The sequence below is a fragment of the Oenanthe melanoleuca genome, chromosome 19 (genome assembly GCF_029582105.1).
Source record: "Oenanthe melanoleuca isolate GR-GAL-2019-014 chromosome 19, OMel1.0, whole genome shotgun sequence".
Classification (NCBI taxonomy): domain Eukaryota; kingdom Metazoa; phylum Chordata; class Aves; order Passeriformes; family Muscicapidae; genus Oenanthe; species Oenanthe melanoleuca.
In genome coordinates, this window is record NC_079352.1 from 6675971 (window position 1) to 6697852 (window position 21882).

The 21882-nt window shown below is 46.3% G+C and overlaps 1 protein-coding gene across 2 annotated transcripts in view; it reads right to left on the bottom strand.

Moving 5' to 3' along the window:
• COL26A1 (collagen type XXVI alpha 1 chain) overlaps nucleotides 1-21882 on the bottom strand; it is a 165893-nt gene that overhangs the window by 127314 nt on the left and 16697 nt on the right. For both annotated transcript variants that reach the window (XM_056506932.1, XM_056506931.1), the window contains exons 2-3: nucleotides 15566-15688; nucleotides 5355-5458 (exon numbers count right to left, since the gene is read on the bottom strand). In XM_056506932.1, coding sequence (XP_056362907.1) covers nucleotides 5355-5458; nucleotides 15566-15688 — 227 coding nt within the window. The remainder of the gene's footprint in view (nucleotides 1-5354; nucleotides 5459-15565; nucleotides 15689-21882) is intronic.

The window sequence follows — 21882 nt, forward strand, 5'->3', positions numbered from 1 at the left end:
CCACTGTTTTCTCTTACACTTTCTCAGTTTCTAAGGGAAGAAGAAAAAGGTCAATGGCAGCAAAAAGCTCTGCTGAGCAAGGAACTGAGGGACTTGAGAAAAGCAGAACACACAAGCTCAACTCCTGGAGAGAACTGCTGTGATACTACAGCAAATGTTACTTCATAATTTCTGTGTTGCATTTTTCACATCATGGACAGTTCATGTTTCAGTGGTTCATGGGGAAGAAGGACAAGGCTTGGAGAAGTGAGGTTCCATTAACACCACTTTGAATTCCCTTCCCTTCAGAACACTTCAGTGGGCTTTCAAACTTTCAGGTCTCTTTGTTTTGATGCCCTTTCTCACAGTCTCATCAAATTTTGTCTCGTAATTGCATTTGCTCATTTAAGATTTTCCTGGCAGTGTTGTTCTGCATCTCTCCTCCTGGGACCAAGAAATTTTGTAAACCAACAGTAAAAATGAAAAGGGTTTTTGCACTCTATCATATCAAGAGGAAAATCCTCATTTTCTTATGCTACTTTGAAAACTGTAAACATGTGGAAATCTAGGAGGTTTGAAAAATATCAGGATGACAAGAAAGATGCAAGCAATAGTTATTAGAAGTAGATCATAATATTCCAAGAACTGGAATGAGGAGGGGGAGATGTAAAAAAAAAAAAAAGTTCTCCAATTAAGCCATTTCTTGAACAAGGCTGCTCAAATTTCCTATCTTACTTGTATTCTTAGGAAAGAAAGAAAGAAAGAAAAAGTAAGCTTGGAATCACAATAGCATCACTTTAGAGGTGCTGAGGTTACTCTGGGAGCTGTTTCTTGCCCAAACAGCTAAGCTGTCTACCATCAATCTGCTTCTGGGGTAAATAGGATACTGGCTCCTGTCCCAAACTCAAGCAGTACAAACAAACAAGGAAGAAAGCTGTGCTATATTTGTAAAGCAAAATAAGACCTTGCCTGGCTGGAGAGCTCCAGGGCAGTGCTGAGCCCCTGAACTTGCTGGGGACACTTTTCCTCTCCCAAGAGGTTGCACTTGCCTTTGAACTTTCAGCCATACAGAAAAAAAGGCTGAATTGAAATGTCAGCATCATCTTGGATTCAAATCAATCAGCTTGATGCATGATTGCAACGGCTAAACCACTTCACCCCTGCATTGCCCTCATCCATATGTTCTTTATATCAGCAGTCAGCAGACTGGGTGGCTCAGTGCATTCATTTCCTGTCCTAGGCTTGGGCTCAGCTTTAAACAAAACAAAAACCCCCTGAAACTGGAAAATAAAAGTATCTAGTGACAGTTATATTCACCAGACTGGTTTGCATCAAGTCTTTTTCCCCATCCAAGGAAGTTGCAAGAAACCCTTTGGGAAGGCCTGGTACAACTGGTGATTTTTGACTATCAACTCAATGAGCAGGTCACAGTTCTACAAAACCAGTAAAGGAACTGGAGATCTTTCAAATACTGACCTACCTTGGACTGAGTAGAAAGCAAGGAGAGGAAGGGGAGAAAGCCCCAGGCAGAGTCAGCTTAAAAAAGGAAACAGGTTGGAAACAGGTTAATTTACCTCAGTAAATTAACGGCCCACTGGGAGCAAAATCTCTATCCACCTCTAGAGCTGGGCTTCCTCCAGACAGTGCTGCTCTTTATCAGCTTCAATGCAGGAGTTAGAGACCTGGGATAATCTAAATGTAAAAATGTGCAGCTTTCAGCATTGATGTGGGTGTCTGTCATCTGGTGACAGTTAAGTGGGTACTGTCTCAAGCTAAACTTATCAGCTGAGGATGGAGACACTTCAATGGCTGAATGAAGCAAAGGGGAGTTTTCTCTTTGAAGGTGTGTTACAGCAAGCCAGTCTCATCATGAGTCTGTCATGCTTTGGGGCTAGACACCCACACTGAACTGCTGCTTTTGCAAAAGAAAAGCTGACCTGCCATTTGGGAGATCACAAGGTGTGATGTCAGAAGTAGCTGCAGCCTCTGAATGGCTTCAAATTCTCTGACTTCTTTCCTTGTTTCAATGTCTCCCTGTTCTGTCTTCCCTCATAAAATGCTAAAAGAAATAAATTTTAAAAGGGCAAGGAAGGCTTGATATAAGGACAGCTAGTAAAAATAATCTATCCTCCAGATATGCTACAGCACAAAAAAGGAGCAAATATTAGCTCTGCTCACTGGGGATTAAAGAAGGAATCAATAGATCTTATAGACAGATTTACATCATCGGGATGCAAAGCCCACCATCAGCCATGCCCATGCACACACAACTCCCAGAACTCTTCTGTGTGCCTAATCAATGCATTATCTGCAGGCTTAATCCATCCTGCTGAGGCAAACACAACCTTTCTGTTCCAAGACCCATTGGGAAGGAGTTTCCCTTCAGTCTCTGGAACCAGGAGATGTTGCAGTGGAAGATCAGAGCCACTGCAGCTGCCATTTCTTAGGCAACAGTGGCTGTCAGAGAATGGGAGGATTTGCAACACAGCAAGAAAGCAAATTAAAAATAGTGCAGGTCCAGGCTGCCTCCAGTCATACCTACCTCACATCAACTTGGAAAGCACAGCTGCACATACAAGTGAAATATTGAGGGGCAGTCTAACTACCAAAGAAAGATGAAAGTATTTTGAGGTTCTGCCCTGCTAATTCACTGTGGCCTCATCACTGCACTGTTTTTGTTTTGCTTCAGTTTAGTTTTCTGTTTCCTTTTGTCTGCTGTTTCCAGGAAGAACTCACACAGATAAGCGTCCCACCCTCTCAGAGGAACCAAACTTGCAGTAGGGGACGGCACAGAAAGGAAAGAGTACAAAAGGCCTTATACTGGATTGCCAAAAACCCTAAAACAGCCTCTTTTTAGCCTTTTTTACTTTCATTTCCAAGTGATGCTAACATTAAGAATTAACATAAGGAGTAAGTAAATATTTCCATTTTAAAATTGGCAGCTTGAAGGGCATGCAGACAGCTAGCACCAGTATTTACACTAAAAACTAAGTGGCACAACCCTACTGCCCTAGAAAGGGGTCTTTTTTATTTTCCTCTTTCATTCAAGGATGTGGGACTGTCAGTAGCACCAGATGTTTTAAGGAGAGAAAAAAAAAGGTAAAAAGAATCTCACACATGAAAGTAAGGGCTTACTACTGGCTTTCTTCTCACACTCCACAGACCATATCCAAGCCCAGAAGAACAGTTCCACCTTGAAAAGTAGCTGTATAAAATTGTCACCTCGTTCCACAGAGCTGCTCCTGCGAGATCGCTGCCGGCTCTCTCAAACAAGCTTATGTTGGCTTTTTATTTCACTGAACTCTGCTGAGACAGATCTGGCACTGCAGGAGGGAGCTGGAATCTCTCCTCTGCACCAGCAGCACCACTAAGCTGCAATAACTCACACCTGTCCAAAGCTGCAGGCACGAACAGGCTGCACACAGGGGCTCCTCAGGTCACCAGGCACATCCTCACCCAGGAGTGGCAGCTCTGCCACCACCCTCTGCTGTCCTCTCCTTGCAGGGTGTCTTGGCTTGGAATACAGGATGTGACCAGAAATGTGAATTCTGTCCCCATCTGTTAAACCAGGTGGGGCAGTGACCCTGATCTCCTGGCACACATTATCTGCTCATGGGCCATCTTTAAACCAGCTGGGCAATCATCTTTATCTTCCCACAGCCCATCCTCCCTCCAGGAGATATCATCTGCTGCTGGCCCAGTGAGTCCCAGGGCATGACTGATAAAATTCCATCATCCCACTGGGAGATGCTCCAGCCAGGGGAGGAGCCAAGCCTTTCCTACCCAGATAAAAACTGAGATTTTGGACACCAAGGGACCTTCTTTCCACTGGATTCCAGAGGAAAGCCAGACCTTTCCACATCATCCCTGCACCTTCAGAGGAAACTGCACCTTCTCCAGGAGCACTGCTCCAGCTGAACCACATCTGCCCCTGCAGGAGGATGCAGCCACCATTGAATGGGACTGTGCCAACACCCTGACTGACTGACGGGTGTCAGCTTGGATTCTGACTCTGGCAGGGTTTTTGGGATTGTTCTTTGTAATACTGTATTTCTATTTTAATTTTCCTAGTAAAGAACTGTTATCCCTAATTCTCTTTGCCTGAGAAATTTCATATGGAGGGAGGGGGTTTACATTCTCCATTTCAAAGAGAAGCTTCTGCCTTTATTGGCAGACACCTGTCCTTCAAACCAGGACATAGGGACAGGTAAAAACTTGAGCTGCCCACAGCAGCTTCTCTCAGGCTCACTTCTTTTAGCATTATGTTGAAATGTAAAGCTCTCTCCTGCAGACTGCAACTTTTTGGGTAGCTTTGCCACTCTGTGAGGCTTTTCTGGAGCCTCTGGAAAGCTATTGTTTCCTCAGCAGCCTGGAGCCAGCTGCTGTCTGCAGCCATCACTCTTTGGGACTGTAACAAGACAACTTCCTAGTCAGAGATTTGCCTGAATTGTGTGATTGGTATTAAGATATCACAGCACAAAGAAAATGAGTACAAACAGCAGACTCAGAGATGTTGGCAATCCCCAGTGACCCTTCAGCAGCCAGAGACAGGCTGTGTTGACCTGATGCAAATGACCAGAAAAGTCCAGAATTAGCTTCTCCCGCTCATAAGCTGTGAACTCTCAAGTCAGGTTCAGCAGATGCCTTAATGCCTAAACCTGAAACTTGATGGAGAAGCAGGATTTGTTTCAAACTCCCAGAAGTGACAGTTAAAGTTGAAAATGTTTGAAAGGAAAATGTAAAACATGCCGTATTGTGATTAAAAAAGGAAAATACTTTTTCCTCCTGCTCTGGAAAGGGCCCTGTGTTTTCATCTGTGTGGAGAGAACTGTGTTTTCACATGCACTGTGCAACATGAATGTTGCACCTTTAAGTCAAGGAGCAGGTAGAAATGGGAACCAAAGGCATTGATTCAAAGCCCTCTGGGAGCACACATTATTTATATCCAGATCTTACAGGCATAAAATGTTCAGAAGCAGCCATCCAGGAACCAGCTTTTACTGGGCACAGCAACTGATGGTGATAACAGGGACAGGGAGAAGATAAAACATGAAAAGGAGAAAGCACATTTTCTCAGCACAACAGGGACGTCAAGCCTGAGCACATCTCTAAACAGGTCATCCCTGATTCCCTTTTCTTTATTTCTTTCCCCCTCCCTGTTCAGGCCTGCTTGCAGGCATTCAGAATGATCTGTTTTCCAAGATCACCTTTCAGAGCTTGTGTGTGACATTCAGATAACAATGGGGAGTGAAGGGAACAATTACTTGTTCCTGTGTTTTAGAGGTGTAGGGTGTATTAAGGAGCAAACCCCAGCTCAAGGCAGCCAGTCCATCCTTGCTGTTCCACAGGGACAGAGGCATTTCTGGGAAACTCACCCTCCTCACAGTTGCTCCCTGTGAAGCCAGGACAGCACCTCCACTCCAGCGTGGTCACAGTTCTGTAGGACATTTTGTACGTGGGCCTGATGAGAGTCCTGTAACTAACACAAACAAGGAGTCAGCAGAATGCAGCCACCTGCTTGAGGACAGTGCTGCTACTAATTAGTGTAATTAGTAAGAATAATAATAACATTTAATAATAATTAGCATTGCTACTAATTCACAGCACATCTTCCCACCTGGATATATCCCAGAGCACCCAGCCAATCCTAGCTACAGAAAAAGTAGTCACATGAAATATCAGCTTTTATTTATTAGAGCATAGATCTGATTCAGCAGCTTTTATTTTCCTCCTTAAGCCCTCATGCTCCACTAGCTCTTCCCCACACCTCTCCTCCCACAGGTACCACCAGCAGCTTTGTGGAGATCTCACCACTGCAAAGTCCTGCAAGTAGCAGAGATGATGACTTGTTTCCCACACTCTCCCTTCATGTGGACTTCTGTGACATTGAACAGAGGCTGGCAATAGCCTTTCCTCAGTCAGCAGTAATAGTTTCCCATCTCCCAGATGCCTTCCCTTTCCCCAGCACTCACACTGGGATGTACCAACACATCAACATGATAGCTGCATCAGTGACCTTCATGGAGCCTTTTTCCCAGCTGCCTGACCTGTGCCTCAATTCTCTCCCCACCTGAAATAGGGTCACACTCCTCTGGACCACAGCCAGGGTTCTGCAGGACAGGTCTGTGAGCTCTGTGAGCAGCACAGCATCCCCAGGGTCCCAGTTACAGCAGGAGCATTGCCATGCCCCTCTGGGAACTGGAGGGTGACCTGCAGACACAGCAGGGCTGTGCAAGACACCAGTGATCCTGAAGTCAACACAAAACAGAAAAGTTGCATAAGTGACAACTTTTCCTTTAAAACAGCAGCTCGTCAAAACTGGCAACTGAGAGTTTTCCCAGTATACAGCCAAACAAGTCACTGCTGCTATTCATGAAGCTAAAAGCAAACACAGTAGTTGTACTCTACAAGCTCCCCTCGAAATTCCTACCCTTATTTAACAGCCAAAAGAATTTGGCACACACAGGGAGAGTCTGAAGCTGTGGGACTACAGCGTTGCAGGCTGCAGCTTGTGCTTGTCTCTCCAAGCCAGGCAGACACAAGCCCTGAGCACCCTGTCCCTGGGGAAGAGGCTCCTCCTGCTGAGAGCCAGCAGGACACAGAGCACTGCCCTGGGCTCAGCTGGCAAAACAGAGCTGGAAGCTGCACGAATCTCACCCAGAACTGCTCCAAGGGGAGGCAGGTGTTCACCCAGGACAGCACTGCAGTGACTGGTAGCTCCTGCAAAGAGCAGTAACAAAGGCTTGCCAGGAGAGGCTACCCACGGTGTCTTGGAAGGAAGGGCACAGCTCAGCTGTGGTTAGCAGAGTCTTTGGGAAGCTAATTTCTCAGGAAGCTGTTTGCTGAGGAGTTGTGCCAGCTGCCAAACATAGAAACAAGTTCTCCTATAGCCACTGGAGAGGTGGGGCTGCATAAGCTTCCTCCTGAGCACGGGGCTGCCTGCCCTGGGAACAGCCTCACCCAGAGATGGGAGAGCAGTGAGGTCTCCTGAGAGCATGATGTCCTCACCCTTGGAGCTGCCCAAAAGCACACCAGTCACTGCTAATACCCACAGCTGTGATCCAGGCACTTCTCTGGAATGGGCTGGACAGAGCCAGCTCATCCCACCTATTTCTTTGCTCTTCTGTACCCAGTGGTGTTCAGGAGTCCACAGTCAGTGTGAGCTTGAGGACCTGGAGCACACTGATGTAGGTGGACCTTCAGTGCTTTTTCACAGAGACCTAAGGCACAAAGAGTTGAAGTGTCTTGCTGAGGGTCTCTCAGAATACTCAGGAACTGGACCCAGGTCTCCCAGCTCCCAGTGCTGGCGTTGGACTCCAGACACGTTTCCACACGTAAGCCCCGAGCCGCCAGTCACAAGTTCATGGCTTTGTCACTAACACCACAGCTGGATTTGACCCCCAGATGAAAGTCTCCAGCCTTGTTACCAGTGTCCAGAGCCAGCGTGTCTCCAACCACACCGTGATTTTAAAACCATGTTTCTGCCAACACCAAGATGTTAAAACTCTTTCAAACTTCATTATGAAGTGTGGAGAGTGGCTTGAGCCAGACTGGAATCTTGGCAGCAGTTCTGTGTCAGGGAAGTAGCTCTAGTTTAATCCTCAGATGAGGGAGGACTTCTCAGGGCATTACAAGCATGGAGCTCAGCTGTCACAGTCTGCCACCCACCCTGAATTCCCTGGAGGAGTCCTGGCATGTGCAGCTCTGTTCAGCATCATGCACTCAGGCATCTGAAGTGGGCCCTGCTTTGCAAGTCCAGTTTGTTCTGAAGCTGCTCCATTCTTCATAGCATCATTTTTCCTCAATTTTGTGACATTGCAAGGTCTGCTGTGACCTGTGGCATCACATCATGCAGACTTCTGACTGCTATTCCAGGAGGGGAGCAAAGAAAGCACCTTCAGCAAAGCATCACCACCATCTGACACTTGCAGTGTTGCAACTGAAGGAGATGAAAAAAAATATATGGAAAAGGACAGGGAAGGGAGATACCTGTTAAAGATCAGGAGGCCCTGAATGAAAATGTGTGGAAAACACAAGAGGCAGCAAAAGGGATTGGCAGCACAAAAGGGAAGCCTTTCCCTCTAATGGCACTCCAGCCACAAGCACTGGCACAGAAATCTGCCAAGGCTGAGTGGAAGAGGTTTGGGGGAGCCACAACCTTGCACTGCTCTGCTCCCCAGGGAGCCAAAGGATGTGCTCAGCACACACAGCTTCTTTCAGCAGGAGAACTTCATGGAGAAACAAACTACCAGGATCTGCCATTCTACTGTGAGAGTCAGGAGTCATTTCCAGGGATTTTTTATCCCAAGGAGTGGGGCAGCTCCCAGGGAATAGCCCAGAAAGCTCAACCAGCAGTCACTGCTGTTCCTAGACCAGAGCCAACACATGACAGTCCCTGGAGCTGCCTGAGCCCTGCAGGATGAGTTACATGAGTTGGTCCACATACAATTATCATTTGGGAAATAGCACCTCTTGCTTGTGGCTCTAAGTGACTGCCAAGGAAGTGGTAATTTGGGGAAGGAGCATGAGCTGACTGATGAACTGATTTGGGGGTACAAAGCTGTAAGTACTGGAGAGGTCAGGACACCCCAAGGGATGGCAGCCAACAAGTCTCACTCCTGAGCACACAAGGATGTGTCCCCCTTGCTTTCAAGGAAGTGTCACTGAACACAACAGGCAGGAGTGACACAAGAAAGGGGAAGAGTGCCACATTCCTGGATCAAAGCCTCAGAAATCAGGTCAAAAGAGACAGGGGTGATCCCTGCCATGACCCAGGCAGGACAGCCTGTCACTCACAGGAAATACCTTCACCCTTTCTGGATTTCCCCTGCCCTTTGACTCACACAAACAAAGCTGTTTGTGCACAAAGACCACATGAGAGGGAAGGCGTGAAACTCGTTTCCACATCACAGGAAAAGGTTTTGTTACTCTGATTCATTCAGCCATTGCAGTTTGTGCTCAGGGAGACCTCAGTGACCCTCAGAAGCTTCTATTAATTTTTATTCAAGCCCCAGGTTGAATAAAGTTTCACCATCCCTTACTGACAGATTTCAGAATCACAAGATGAATGAACTTGCCTTTTTAACAGGCAAAGAATCCAGAAACCAAGGAATGCAAGCTCTCTTTTGCCCACTTCTCTCATGGCACTGAAGTCAGATATGAACCCAGTGGGTCCAACCCATACACACAATTGCCATATTTCCTTCCAGGGACCCTCATCTTCATTACAACAAGAGCATCAAAAGGCATTCAGAACAAAGCTTGTGGTAGTTCCTCTAACTCTTGATGCCAGTGCCCTGATTTGCAGATATGCCAAAACCCTGCAACTCCCCACAGAAAATCAGAGTGTCCTGAAATCAGACTTCAAATCTCTCAGGTTTAGTAACCATATCTCAAAGCACTTGGAAAGAAGGGAGTTTAAGAGCTCTGAGAAGCTGTCAAATATATATTGGGTTCCCAACACCCCCACACCCACACAGACCATCATAGACCACACAGACCCTGCTGATGAAGGGACAAGAAGCACTTTTGCCATTACACTGCACTCCCAGGCATAGCAGAGACCATCAGTGGGAATCAGAGCTGTGTTCTTTTTTCCTGCAGCCCCAGCTCTTCCTTCCACAAACACAGTAGTTCCCCAGGGAACAACATAACCAGAGGAGTTTCAAATATGCTCCTGCAGACACCAGATTTTAAAAAAAAAAACACCCACCCAACCTGCAGCTGCAGGAGTGTTGGATCTCATTGTGTCTCCTGCCTTTGCCAACAGGGAGGAAGAAGATTCTGGTTTAGCTCTGAGCATGTCTGGTTCAAACAACTTAGCAAAAAACTAAACCCAGGAAACAAACTTATCTACCTGCCATGCCCTGCTGTCCACAGTCCCAAGAAAAAAGGCCAAGGACACAGAGACAGATGTTTCTATGCCCCACAGAGCAATCATCAGCTCCTGCCTTTTTAACAATCAGATGTCAGTGCTATTGCAGAGCAGCACTGCAGCAGGGAGGAGGAGTGCTCAGAGAATGTCTGGGCAAGATCAAAAGGCTTCAATCAGCACAAACCCTGGAACAGGTGATCCTCCACCTGTGCCCAGCCAGCACCACACAACCCTGTTCAAAGCTGAGAATGCCCCTTTGTGCTACAGCTCTAATCCTACACACCCAGAGCCTCTGTCTGTCCTGTTTGTAGGAGCACTGTTCATCCTGCAGTTATATCCCATGTGTGCTTTGGAGAGCAGATGCCTTTTTCCAAACACATTTCCCTCCAAGATGTGGAGTTGTAAGGGAATTAAACACATAAAAGAGTTTATGTGTAACAGGACTTCAAATAGCAATCCTAATGCACTGGAATAAGCTCTGGGATTTATTATTCAATTGACTGGAAAGCAAGAAAGAGAGAAGGATTTCCCTGTGGCATTACTAGTTCTGAAACTGAGGGGAAACATCATCTACAGGCCAATCTCCTGGGTGACAGATCCCCAACTTCTCCTACTGACCCTGTAGCAACAGAGTTTTCAAAAGCACAGAAGACCAAATTGGATGAGCCTGCAGAATTCCTTCTTTGTTATTCTACAAACTAGCTTGTAAAATCCCTCCGGGAGCAGTAATGTGTTCAATTTAAATGAAAAGAACAAGAAAAAAGAAAACCCAGCATTCAAAAACACCAAACAAGAATGATCCATGCAAGATGTGTAGCCTGCTTACATTAAATGCACAGAGCATTTGTGATAAGCCAAACCAGCTACAATATTGAAATAAGAAAACAGGCAGTGACAGGCAGCTGGAAAGGGCAGCACAGCCCAGATTTGCTGTGTTGCAAGAACAATTTTCTCTCCATCTCTCCCACCTCTGAGTGAAGTTTAAAGCCAACAGGTGAACAACTTAATATTTGAAGTTTCAATGACTCCTATCACAGTAAGAGACCAGGTAAACCCATCCCTGGACATGGACAAGCCCAGCTGTGGGTTTCCTGGAAAACCTTCAGAATCTCTGAAGGCAGAAAATGCTGCAGAGACAAGAGACTCAAAAGCTGAAGTGAGACAGCCCTGTGACCATGGAGTACAGCAAAGCATAGCAGGATAAAAACTCTCACAGCTTTGCTGGGAACGTTCATTTTCAAGGATGGGAGAAGCAGGAGAAGAGCTGGAATATCCCACCACAAATGAAGAACATTTCCAGAGATGAGTTGGGGATTTTCACAACAACAGTTTGAAGCAGAAAGTTTGTCTTCTGAAGGCTGTACCAGCACATGATCTGCCAAGGCCATTCATCCCTTCCATTTACCTCCCAAGACACTACTGACCACAACAATCACATACAAATATTCTAATTAAAAGCAGGCTGATTTTGGCCAACTAGAGAATATCAAGAAGCCATCCTACTGTGTCATAAAAGCAGCACTGTACTCTTACTTCAGGTGAGGCAGCACTGCTGGTCTGAAGGCACAGGATGTCACAAAAGCTCCAGCAAATGAATGCAGGTCTCAAATCCTTGCCTGGCCTTCAAGACCAGTGAGCCTTGAGGAGTGCAGTGTCCCAGGCAGGGCAGGACTGGGCACCACCCTGCAGCTGCTGCAGCAAAAGGATTGCTGAGAAGGCTCACAATTTGGATGCCTGGGCTTACTGGGAGCTGGGGACAAGCATGCAGGCAGAGAACCAGAGATTAGGCTGCCATTGTCCCTTCCTTCAGCAAGACAAGTGGCAGGTGAGCTTGAGGCAGCCCAGGAGCCCCAGCCAGGCTGCTGGAGATCTGCCTGTGTACCCAGAGTGACACAGCAAAGGCACAGCCTGTGGCACACAGGAGCTGAAGCCTTCCCTGTACAAATGGAGAGAGTTCAAGATCAGATCTGCTGAGGGAAATCCTCCAGCCAAGACTGCTCCAGAGCAACTCAGCACCCAAGCTAAATGAAGAGCCTGGGGTGGAGGGCAAGAGCAGAGCAGCTCATCCCAGCCCAGCCAAGATGACAACACTCCTGCTAAAGCAGGAGAGAGTGAACAGACAGCAAGGACATCTCACAGCCAGGGCTGTAAGGCTGGGATCTCACAGATCCTTCTCTGGCAAAGGCTTGACCCTGAGCTGCAATTTGTGCAGTAAGGGAAAGAAACTCAACACAGATGAATGGGAGGCAGGAAAGGGATGAAATCCTCGTCTGGCCCCACCAGTGTCTGCTGTAAGCAGAGTCTGTGCAGCAGAGAGCCCCTCTCAGCTGTCACCACCAGTCTGAGAGATGCCTTTTTCCTTGGCTGACATCCCTTCTGCTAGTGAGCAGCCTGATAACGGGTGCTGGCAGAATGAAAGCTCTCCCAGATATGGCTGACTCCCTGTAAACAAGGAGATGAAAACAGTTTGTTTCAAATCACAGCTGGGAGAAACACTATAAAGCCAAAATGGTGCCAATGGCTTACTGACATTTTGCATTGCTTACAGTCACACAGAACACTCTGTGCCCTTCAATTCAAGCTCAGCCACCACAGATCTCCCTAGAGAAGAAAAGGAGAAGGCCAAAAGACACTTTAAATTTACTTTTTTTAGCAAAAGAAAAGCAGATATATTTATATTACCTAAACAACCGCAGGGATATTGAGAGCAAGAACATTTTTAGCCACTACCAGACCTGGAACAAGCCTGACCCAGCCTGAAGCTAGGCTTCCAGAAATTCCAAAAAGAGAGGCTGGTACAAACAAGGTAAGGAGGAAACAGAAACAAGTAGGGCATCCAAGCTGAGTTTTGTGCTCTGTTCATCTTCTGCAGGGATTTTCAGAGGCCTGTCAAAGGAAGTTGCACAGCTTGGTGGCTGATAAACACTTGTAAGCCCTTCAAAGCCAGTTTCTTAACAGGAAAGGCACTGCACTGCCTTGTGACTTTGGGAACCATTTTTCTTATTTCTACTCTTTGTACACAAACAGTTTTCATCTGAAAACACAAGATGGGGTTTACCTGACTTAGGAGAGAGTTTGGTGTTTCCTAAAAAGACCAAACTCATTTTGGTGAGAGAGGAGGACAAAGCATTTTTTTTAAAAAGGTAGTTTTAGAACTTCAGCTTGACTCCAAGAAAAAAGAAAGCCACTTCAGGCATCTCTGTGGGCTGGTGACAAAACAGTGTTAGGCTGCTGTGTGCTCAGAAACCACCACTTCAACACACAGCCTGGCTCAAGGTACCAAACACTGTCCACAGCAGTCACATGTCACAAGAGCCACCGTTTTCAGCAGCTGTTTTTCATTCTCTTATCAAAGCCAGGTACATTGCTAAAAACAAACAACCACTTATAAAAGATGTCTTGGCTGGGGATAATTTATCCAACAGCCCATTCAGCTCTCAGGGCCTCAGAGGATCCACCTTTGCTGTTACTCTTTCTTGGGGCTCTCCCTTTCAGACAGTGGCAGTAGGGGAAATTATCAAGGACCTGTTTTACCTCTGATGATAAGAGGATGAGTTCCAGCATTTTGTCAGCAGCTTCCTGAGAGGTCCTTGGGAAGGAGGTGCAGGGTCTTTCTCTGCTTTATGCAAGAATGTCATACAATGTGTGGCTAGAGGACAGACATTATAGACATTTCCATCCTCTTGTCCTGCCTTTCCTCCCAGCTCAAAGGGAACAGAGCATTGATGTCCTCCCATCTCTTTGGGAAGGTTTCTCCATAGTGATCATCTTCCAAAAATGCAGCTCCTGTTAGCTGAGCTTTCACCAGCTGAGATCTTGAATATTTAATAACCCCAGCTTCTTTCCATGATATTTTCACACAGAAAGAAAAATTGAGATGTCTGCTGCTGTTCTGCATTGTCTCCAAACAATTGGACTCATCAGGCAAACAAACCAAACTACATTTGAAACTGAAAATGTTCCATGAACAATGTCACAACAGCACACACTGCTCCTAAAGTCCCTGGGTTAATGTAAGAATCAATGGCATCAATCAAATGCAGGGGCCCACAAAAAGAATTTTTACTAATAACATGATCAAATGCTTGGTTCTTATGAAATTCCAGTCGTGTTACAACAAAAAATAAGTAAGATTTTTGGCAAGTTTAGGAGACAAGGTGAAAGCTCACAAGTTTCTAATGACAATTATGTGCCTAAAAAGCCTGGGAAATTAAAAAGCTTCAACAGAAGTTTGGCCATGACAGTGTAAAATATGAAGTGTTTCAACCACAGCTTTGCATAAAGACCAAAGAGACACCAAAGCAGATATATTACAAGTGAAAAAACTGAGACTGACCACTGGCCAAGTGGAAACTGGAGAGCCAACAATGGGAACAGCCCCATGCAAGATGTGAATTCTAGATGAAGTGTCACAAGAACAGGGAGGTGGGTCTCAGCCTGCTGTCACCTCCTGGCCAGGTTATCAGCTACAGAGGGACCTCAACCAGTGCCCTGTGGGTGAATTGGTAACAACAATAAAATGACTGAGCTCTGTGAGCTAAGCTATGGCTTGTCTACTTGGGAAATTGTTTTAGAAGCTAGGTGCAAATTTAGAGCACAATGGCTTTTTTGCCCCAATTCCCAGATGGGTGGTAACACTATTCTACTCTGAGAATGCCTTTCAGGGAAGGCAAAACACAGCAATGCAAAGACATTTTACTGAAAGGTGGTAGCTGGGGACAGCTATTTCACACTTTTTTTTTTTTTTTCCTTTTTACATATAGGTTCCAAGACTATAAATGATTGAAAGGCAAAGCAGACTCAAGTTTTTGACACATAGTTGTTTTTAAGCTTTGTTCCATGTCTGAGGAGAGGACATTCTGTTTTGACATGTCTTTAAAGGGTACTGAAATGCAGGAAGTCTAAAGGAATTCCACCCTGAAAGATACAGAGCACCTTACCTTTGTCCCTCATTGCCTATAAGGGATTTTTTGATCAGTTTTCCAGTGCATGTGATCAATGTTACCCCTAGAGCCCTGATACCAACAAGTCACACAGAGCCATTGACCCAGCATCCCTGCTCACCCTGTCCAGTCACACTGAACATATTTATCTGCTTTCATGCCTGACCAGCAGCAGCCTCCTGTGTGGAAAAGCACAAACTGGCACCTGAGTAAACTGCTTCACACAACTTGTCCTAGTACTGATGTCTTTAAATTGAACTATTTGTCCCCAGGCTGAATTTTCTCCCCTTTTGTAAATGTAACTGTTGTCACATAACTTCTACACTAGAAGTTGCTAAATGAAAATAGAACTTTATGTTTCAAGCATCTTGTGTAAGATTATATCACCCAAATAAATAGGCATTAGGTAGGTGGAGAATGTGTATTAGACAGGGGGGTTCATGTAAACTTTCCTGTATAAAAGATGTAATATATTTACCCCTCAGTGTATTTGATTTGTGGGAACCTCCACAGAATAAACAATGTCTCCTTTCTAAATTAGACCCTGTCTGTGTTTACAGAGCTCCTAAAATTGGAAGCAATGCCACACTTACCTTCACGTGTGATTACCCTGCAGTTATCACCAGTGATGTCCTTCAGTCACAACACCCCAAGGCAGAACATCCCCCCTGACCCTCTGATCTCAGCTCTCTCTGCAGCCCTCACCAGCCAACCAGCCAAAGGGGAAGGGCAGGAAGATTTGGGCACCATGAGACATGAAGAATTTTACCTCACTAAGTTGGCACAAGGTCCTGGCCAGCGGCAGCTCTGATAAACTCTCTGGATCACCGTTTCTGACCCGTTCTGCACCTGGCAGGAGACTGTCCTTGTGACTGTGTAGTGACACCAGTGCCTGCAGAGAGAAAGGACACACATTAGTGAGCCCCAGTGAGACACAACCAGTGACAACACCAGACTGCAGGAAAAACAGACCAAGAATCTGGAGGTGGGATGATTTCTTCTGCCAGCCATAGCCAGGCTAACTTGCAGTCTTCACTTCCCACCCCACCCTCTCCTTCCAATAGCTGCAGGAAGATTCCCAGCTCCTGCCAACCTGTACCACAGATCCAGTACTGCCTCTTGCTTGGTTGTCAGAGGCCAGAGTTTTACAGTGCATAATTTAGTTCCATGACTTATCAGAAACAATAGGGCTTGAGAAAAAAAAGAAGTGTTCCAAATCTCCTGATAGTCAGCTCCCATTGTACTGGTCTTAATTCCATCCTGCTTGTTATGGTATCATTCCCCAGCCTCCCACCATTCTGAACAACAGCAGAGTTGGAAAATTCTGCTTTTTGGTGTGCTGGAGTTCTCTGTCAGCAGGGCTTGAGCAAGCTGGGTGCTGAACAAGTCCTTGTTGTCCTGCTGAGGTTACTGCCTAAAAATGGGCAAAGGAAAATGCAGGGGTGGGAGGGATGATGGAGAGAGAGAAAGACAGACCCCTCACTGCAAGGTGTATGAGAGAGAAGGAACTGCAGTGTCAGCACAGGGAATTCAGACCTAGAGACGCTTCAGGGACCTTCTCTGAAAAAACAAAATAAAAAAGCTTTAGGTTCCAGTGACATGCCTGAGGGGGTCACAAAAAAGGATACATTCATTTCTCCCTTGCAAGCATTGCTCATCTTTGCCAAACACTGGTTCACATTTTTGTGAATATTTTGGTGTGGAATGTTTTGTGATGCTTTTGTACACCAGTGTAATTAACAGGTTTGAGAGTCACTTTCCTACTGATGGGGGATCAGACTTGGGGTCACTGTGGGACGTGGAGATACCAGCTTGTGCTCCAAAACACACCCAGTGCTTGTGTAAGCATTCCCTGCTGAACCAGAGCCAGAGTCCTGGCTCCTCATCTAACTGAAAGCAAGAGCCCTCAATAGAGCTGTTCCCTTCAAGCATCACAGTGACTCCCCAACCCTGCACATCAAAAATCAAAGTGGAAATGCACCCACACACCCCTTTCTCCTTCCTTAAACCAGCTCCTCTATGTCACTCTGATTTCCCCAGAACATGCCATTTACAGCATTTGTTGTTTTTTTCCCCTTTTTGCCTTCCCCTCCCATCTCCACAGGAATCCCTGCTCTCTGGATAGCTCCCATTTCCATGAATAGGAGGCACACATGCCAGGACCACATGGGGCCAGCGGGCTGCTCGCTGACCCTTGGGCTGGGAAGGCTGGGACACCCAGGGAGGGGTGGCTCTGTGCCCAGTGCCACCAGCCCAGCAGCACTGCCAGGGCTCAGCACTGCAGCTTTCCCTGCTCTCCATAAACCCCCTGTGACTCCTCATCAGGAGTGTGGATGTGGGCACACCTGAGGTGAGCTCAGGTGGGCAGGGAGGTCTCACAGAACCACTTGTCTCAGATTTGTCAGGGATCTGTGCTGTATAAATAAGGATCAGGCACTCGAGGACACAAATGTCTCTACTGACACTTGCAGCATCAAAACAAGGGAGGAAAAGATAATGAAGCTTCCACACAAAGTTTAGGGAGCAGGACCAGAAGAAACAACAGGAGCTAAAGACTGAAAATGTGATAATTCAAAGTAAAAGTTTTCCATTTCACGTGCACACTTGGTGCAATCAGCCACTTGGTCTCTCCAAGCCTTAGTCATGGGGTTTGTGCAAACAGGAGTAATATCTCCTCATGCCAAGGTAACAGCCAGTTGAGCACAGAAGCAGCCAGGAGAAAGGGTGAGGATGAGAGGGCTTGGGAAAATCCCAGCCCTGCCTTACTTACTCTGATCATGTTTTTAGCCCAGTGCTTCCAGCCATAGGAAGGACAGCAGCTGTGCGTGAGCCTCAGAGCAAAAGCATTTCATGTCAGGTAAAACAACCTGCACATGCACTGAACCTGCCAGAATAATGGCAGAGTATTGTGCTCTGAAACCCTTCTCATTAAGATGTGAGGAGTGAAGGAATTGTTCCCAGCCCAGGTGAGGAAAGAAGCAGCAGTATCCACAGTAGCAACATGTAACAGAACCTTTCACCCTCCTGAGCAGGAGCACAGAGAGAGCAGTGACAGTGATAAGGTAGCACACTTATCACCTCATCTCTAAAGCAGAAAAACCAGTGTGGGCATTAAAAAAATAAAAGTGCAGACCCTAAAGATACTCAGCTGATCAAATGTAAACACCGATTTCTCCAACTTCGCTCTTACCAACAGAAGAGAGAGTTTGGTTACAAAGGTACCCACAGCCAGGAGTGAAAGGTACATCACACACTTGGCTTCCCATAAATAGCATAATTTTTCTACAAATACAACTTCTAGGGAGATTTTTACTGTGGCACACAGGCAGGTGAGACAAAAACAGGAACACAGATAGTCAAGGATGCATTAGGACATACAGCTTGGAACTGACTGCAGATAAAATAGCACAGTGATTACAGCAGAAAGAAGACAGACAAAGCCATCCCAAGACTTCTCTTTGCAAGCCAAAAGTCAGGAAGAGCAGCCTCCAGAATGCAAGCAGGCTTCAGACAACGTGACGAAAGGCCCCATCATGGCTCACAGGGGTTATAAATGACCCTCTATATTATATACAGATGCTAGGAAGGAAGGTTTAGGACTTTAACTGGCATGCATCCAGGATGGCAGAGAATATATTGCTGCTTATTAAAAAGAATATTCCAACCAAGCAAACAAAATGATCCAAGCAGCAGCTCCTTTAGGATCTCATGCATGCTCATCACCAGCATATTTAGCATGATGTTCTGCAGCATCCTATGGAACTGGTCCTTGCTCAGAGAGAGGAGTTTCACTTGGTCCATTTCCTCCAGCTGCTTCCAAAGAAACACCCCCTCCTCTCACACCCTATTTAATTCTTGGAAGACTTTCACAGACAGCAGAGGATCTGCAGTTCATGGCCTGCAAGCTGCTGATTTAGACAGTTTCCTTCTGGGGCTACAGACTGAGATCTCAGTCTTGATCACAGCTGACAGTGTGTTTTTCCAGAGGGAATGGGGGTGTTGATGCCAGCAGATATCTAATCATATTCACTGGGTAGGCTCAGGATGTTACTGTGAACCCTTCAGGCTGAATGGAACAACACAATCAATAGTTTGTTTCCATTTGGAGATACTTTGCAAACTCCTAGCTGGAGCTTAAACAGAGCCCTCCCTCAGCAGGTGCTGAGGCTCCTGCTCTCTGCTGATTCAGCAAAAGCAGTGGTGGTTTCAGACACCTGGACACAAGAAATCCTCACCTTGCAGAGCACATGGGGAACAGAACAGCCTGAGAGGATCTCTCAAGGCATCCAGGCTTGCACAGAAAGCTGGAGGTGCAGTTTGCTTCAGTAGGCAGGCACCAGAGACAAAGCCATACCTGCATCCCACTGGCTTTCTGACCCTCTAGCAGAAGCTTATTGGACTCACAGTTCACCCCTGGAGATTCTGGATGTTTTTACAGCCTGTCATCCAACAGTGAGAGAGAAAAGGGACTGCAGAGAGTGGAGAAGTGTAAGGTAACATATAACCAAGCTAAAATACTGTAAGTTACAGAAGAGCCACACACTCATATCAAAGCTTAATTCCTGGACAGCATAGTTAGAGCAATCACTTCATGGATGGAAAGACACTGACAGGAAACTTCATCTTCCCTCCCTTCTCATCACTGGGATTTGCAAAGTACTGCTCCCTAAGCCCACAGGGTGCCTAAGGGATCTCTCCATCCATCCATCCATCCATCCATCCATCCATCCATCCATCCCCTGTGAATGCTTAAAAGCACTCACCCCACAACACACAGAGCCATCCCCAAAAGCAGTGTTTGCTGCTTTCCTAGTCCAAACTGCTTGCTTTTTCCAAGCTTCTCTGTGTCCTGGGGGTCCCTGCAGGATGTTCAGGTGGTTCACAAGAGAAAAGCCAGCTGGCTGTTAGCTGGCTCCATCCCACTGGAGAAGGGATCACAAACTGAGCAGTGTCAGAAGCACTGGGCTGAACTGATCAGGGTGAATGGGGATTGTGCAGCTCACAAATGAAAGTGGCTGCATTCCTGCCTAATCACCTCTTTCAGAGGGGTGACAGTTCAGCACCACACACAAACCCAGGGCTGCAGGGACAGACCTACAGCAGGCACCAGCTCCCACACAGGACTGCAGGCTGATGCTCTCACTGGACTGAAGGACACGGCTCCAGCTCCCAAAATCCGTGGCCTCCAAGCACACCACACTCCCACCTGCTCAGAACTGCTTCCAGCAGAAACAATCTTCCCAGCTGGGCTCTACACAAAGCCATTGGTGCTGCTGTAGAGCTGAGTAAAATGGAGATCTGCTGTGGGTTTGGTAGAGAGTTAAGAGGACATGCCAGAAGGAAAAGAATTCTTTCTGAGAGTGGGAGAACACTTAACATGCAGGATAGTTTCATCAGCACCTGTCCCATGTGTTTGGGCACAAACTGACCCTCCCCACTCTCAATAAATATCACAGAAGTCTCTCAGTAAGGTTGGCATTTCTGATGCTTGTGATTTGCCCTAAAGCTTTGTCCTGTGTAAACAACTGCACTGAATTATCTTTTTGTTTCCATAAGGATAACACACTGTGTGTTATACTTAGCAGAGATCAACATTTAGGGCACAGAAAACAGTAGGAGTGTTTTGATAGCTAGGTAGATTTCCCCAAGTTTCCTCATAACATTTTTCACTGGAGCTATCAATTTCCCTGCAATCCTAGCAAGGAATTTCAATAAAATCAGAAGGTCACTGACTTTCACTGGGAAAAAGTTGCCATTCTGACTCAATGAAAGCAAATTGTGCCCTTTTCTCTGTGTAAATAGTGCAGCATCCCATTTGCTCTGCCAGAACAGCAACCCATGCACTGTGTGCTGGAGCCCAGCATTAGGAGGGGTTATCTATTTATATATTCCCTTGAGGCCAGGAGCAGAAGTTGCCCTCTACATGCCAAGAAATCCAGAATCAAAGGCTGCCAGGGTCTCTGGGGTATCTCTTCCTGAACCATCCAGTTCTGTAAAACTACATTATTCTTTTCTTACTCACAGATACACACCTCCCTGAATGTGCTTTGACTCTCATCAGGATCAAGTTTACCAGCTAATCCAGTTGGCTGTGACCAGATTGCTCTTTACTGCTGTGACCTGGCTAAAGAGGAAACAATCCTATCACATGTTACTGGAAAGCTTAGATAAAAGCCAAGCTGGGCTTATGTTTCCCCTGTTCTTGGCTGTATTCATGCTCTCCCCAAGTAACCAGGTTTTAGGATCAAGGCTGTCATCCAGCTCATTGTCCAGCAAAGAGCCAGCTACAAAATTCAATTGTAACCAGCATTCTCCACAATATTGGAATGTTCTGTGTTGATGGATTGATTCAGGATTGCCTGTAGATAGATGGACCATTGCTAAGGAATCCATGAAAGACCACCTGGCAGGGGCAAGGGGCTGACTGTACACAAGCTTATGATGGCAGAGTTCAGTTCAAAGCAGATTCTGCTCCTCCATTACAAAGTTTTAAGAGGCCTGCAAGTCAGAAGCCATGACAAGCCACAGTAATCTTGTCAATATTGATGTTTTACGCATGCCTTACTCCCACTGAGCACTTCATAGTCACTAACAGAGGTTACCCTGACTCCTGCAAAAAGGGAGAGAAATCTCTGCAACAGCCCATTCATTTTGGGAAAGGAATAAAACTGGAAGGCTGCTGGTGTTTCTGAAGCCAGACAGCAGCAGCCATTTGAAGCAGCAGAGAGCCAGAGGCACGAACAAGAATAAGACAAGTTCCAGGTCTCCCACTCCGCTGTGCTGGTCAGACAAAGATTGGAAGGAACCCCAATCTCTCTGCACACACCACCACTCCACCCCCACAATAAGAGTCTGAACAAAGTGGCCATAAAAATAAGTTCTGGCTAGCAGAGTAAGATGGGACAATTTATCTAGGAACCTCCCAATAGCATAACCCTTCCCCAGGGGGGCAATATGTTCTGTGCTTAGTGCACTTCAAATATTCACTTGCCAATAACAGCCTTAAGTTTTCCCACACAAAGTGGATTATCAGAGTCCGCTGGGGGGAGTTCAGTCCTAGAGGAATCTTTACCTTAGGAGGAAAAC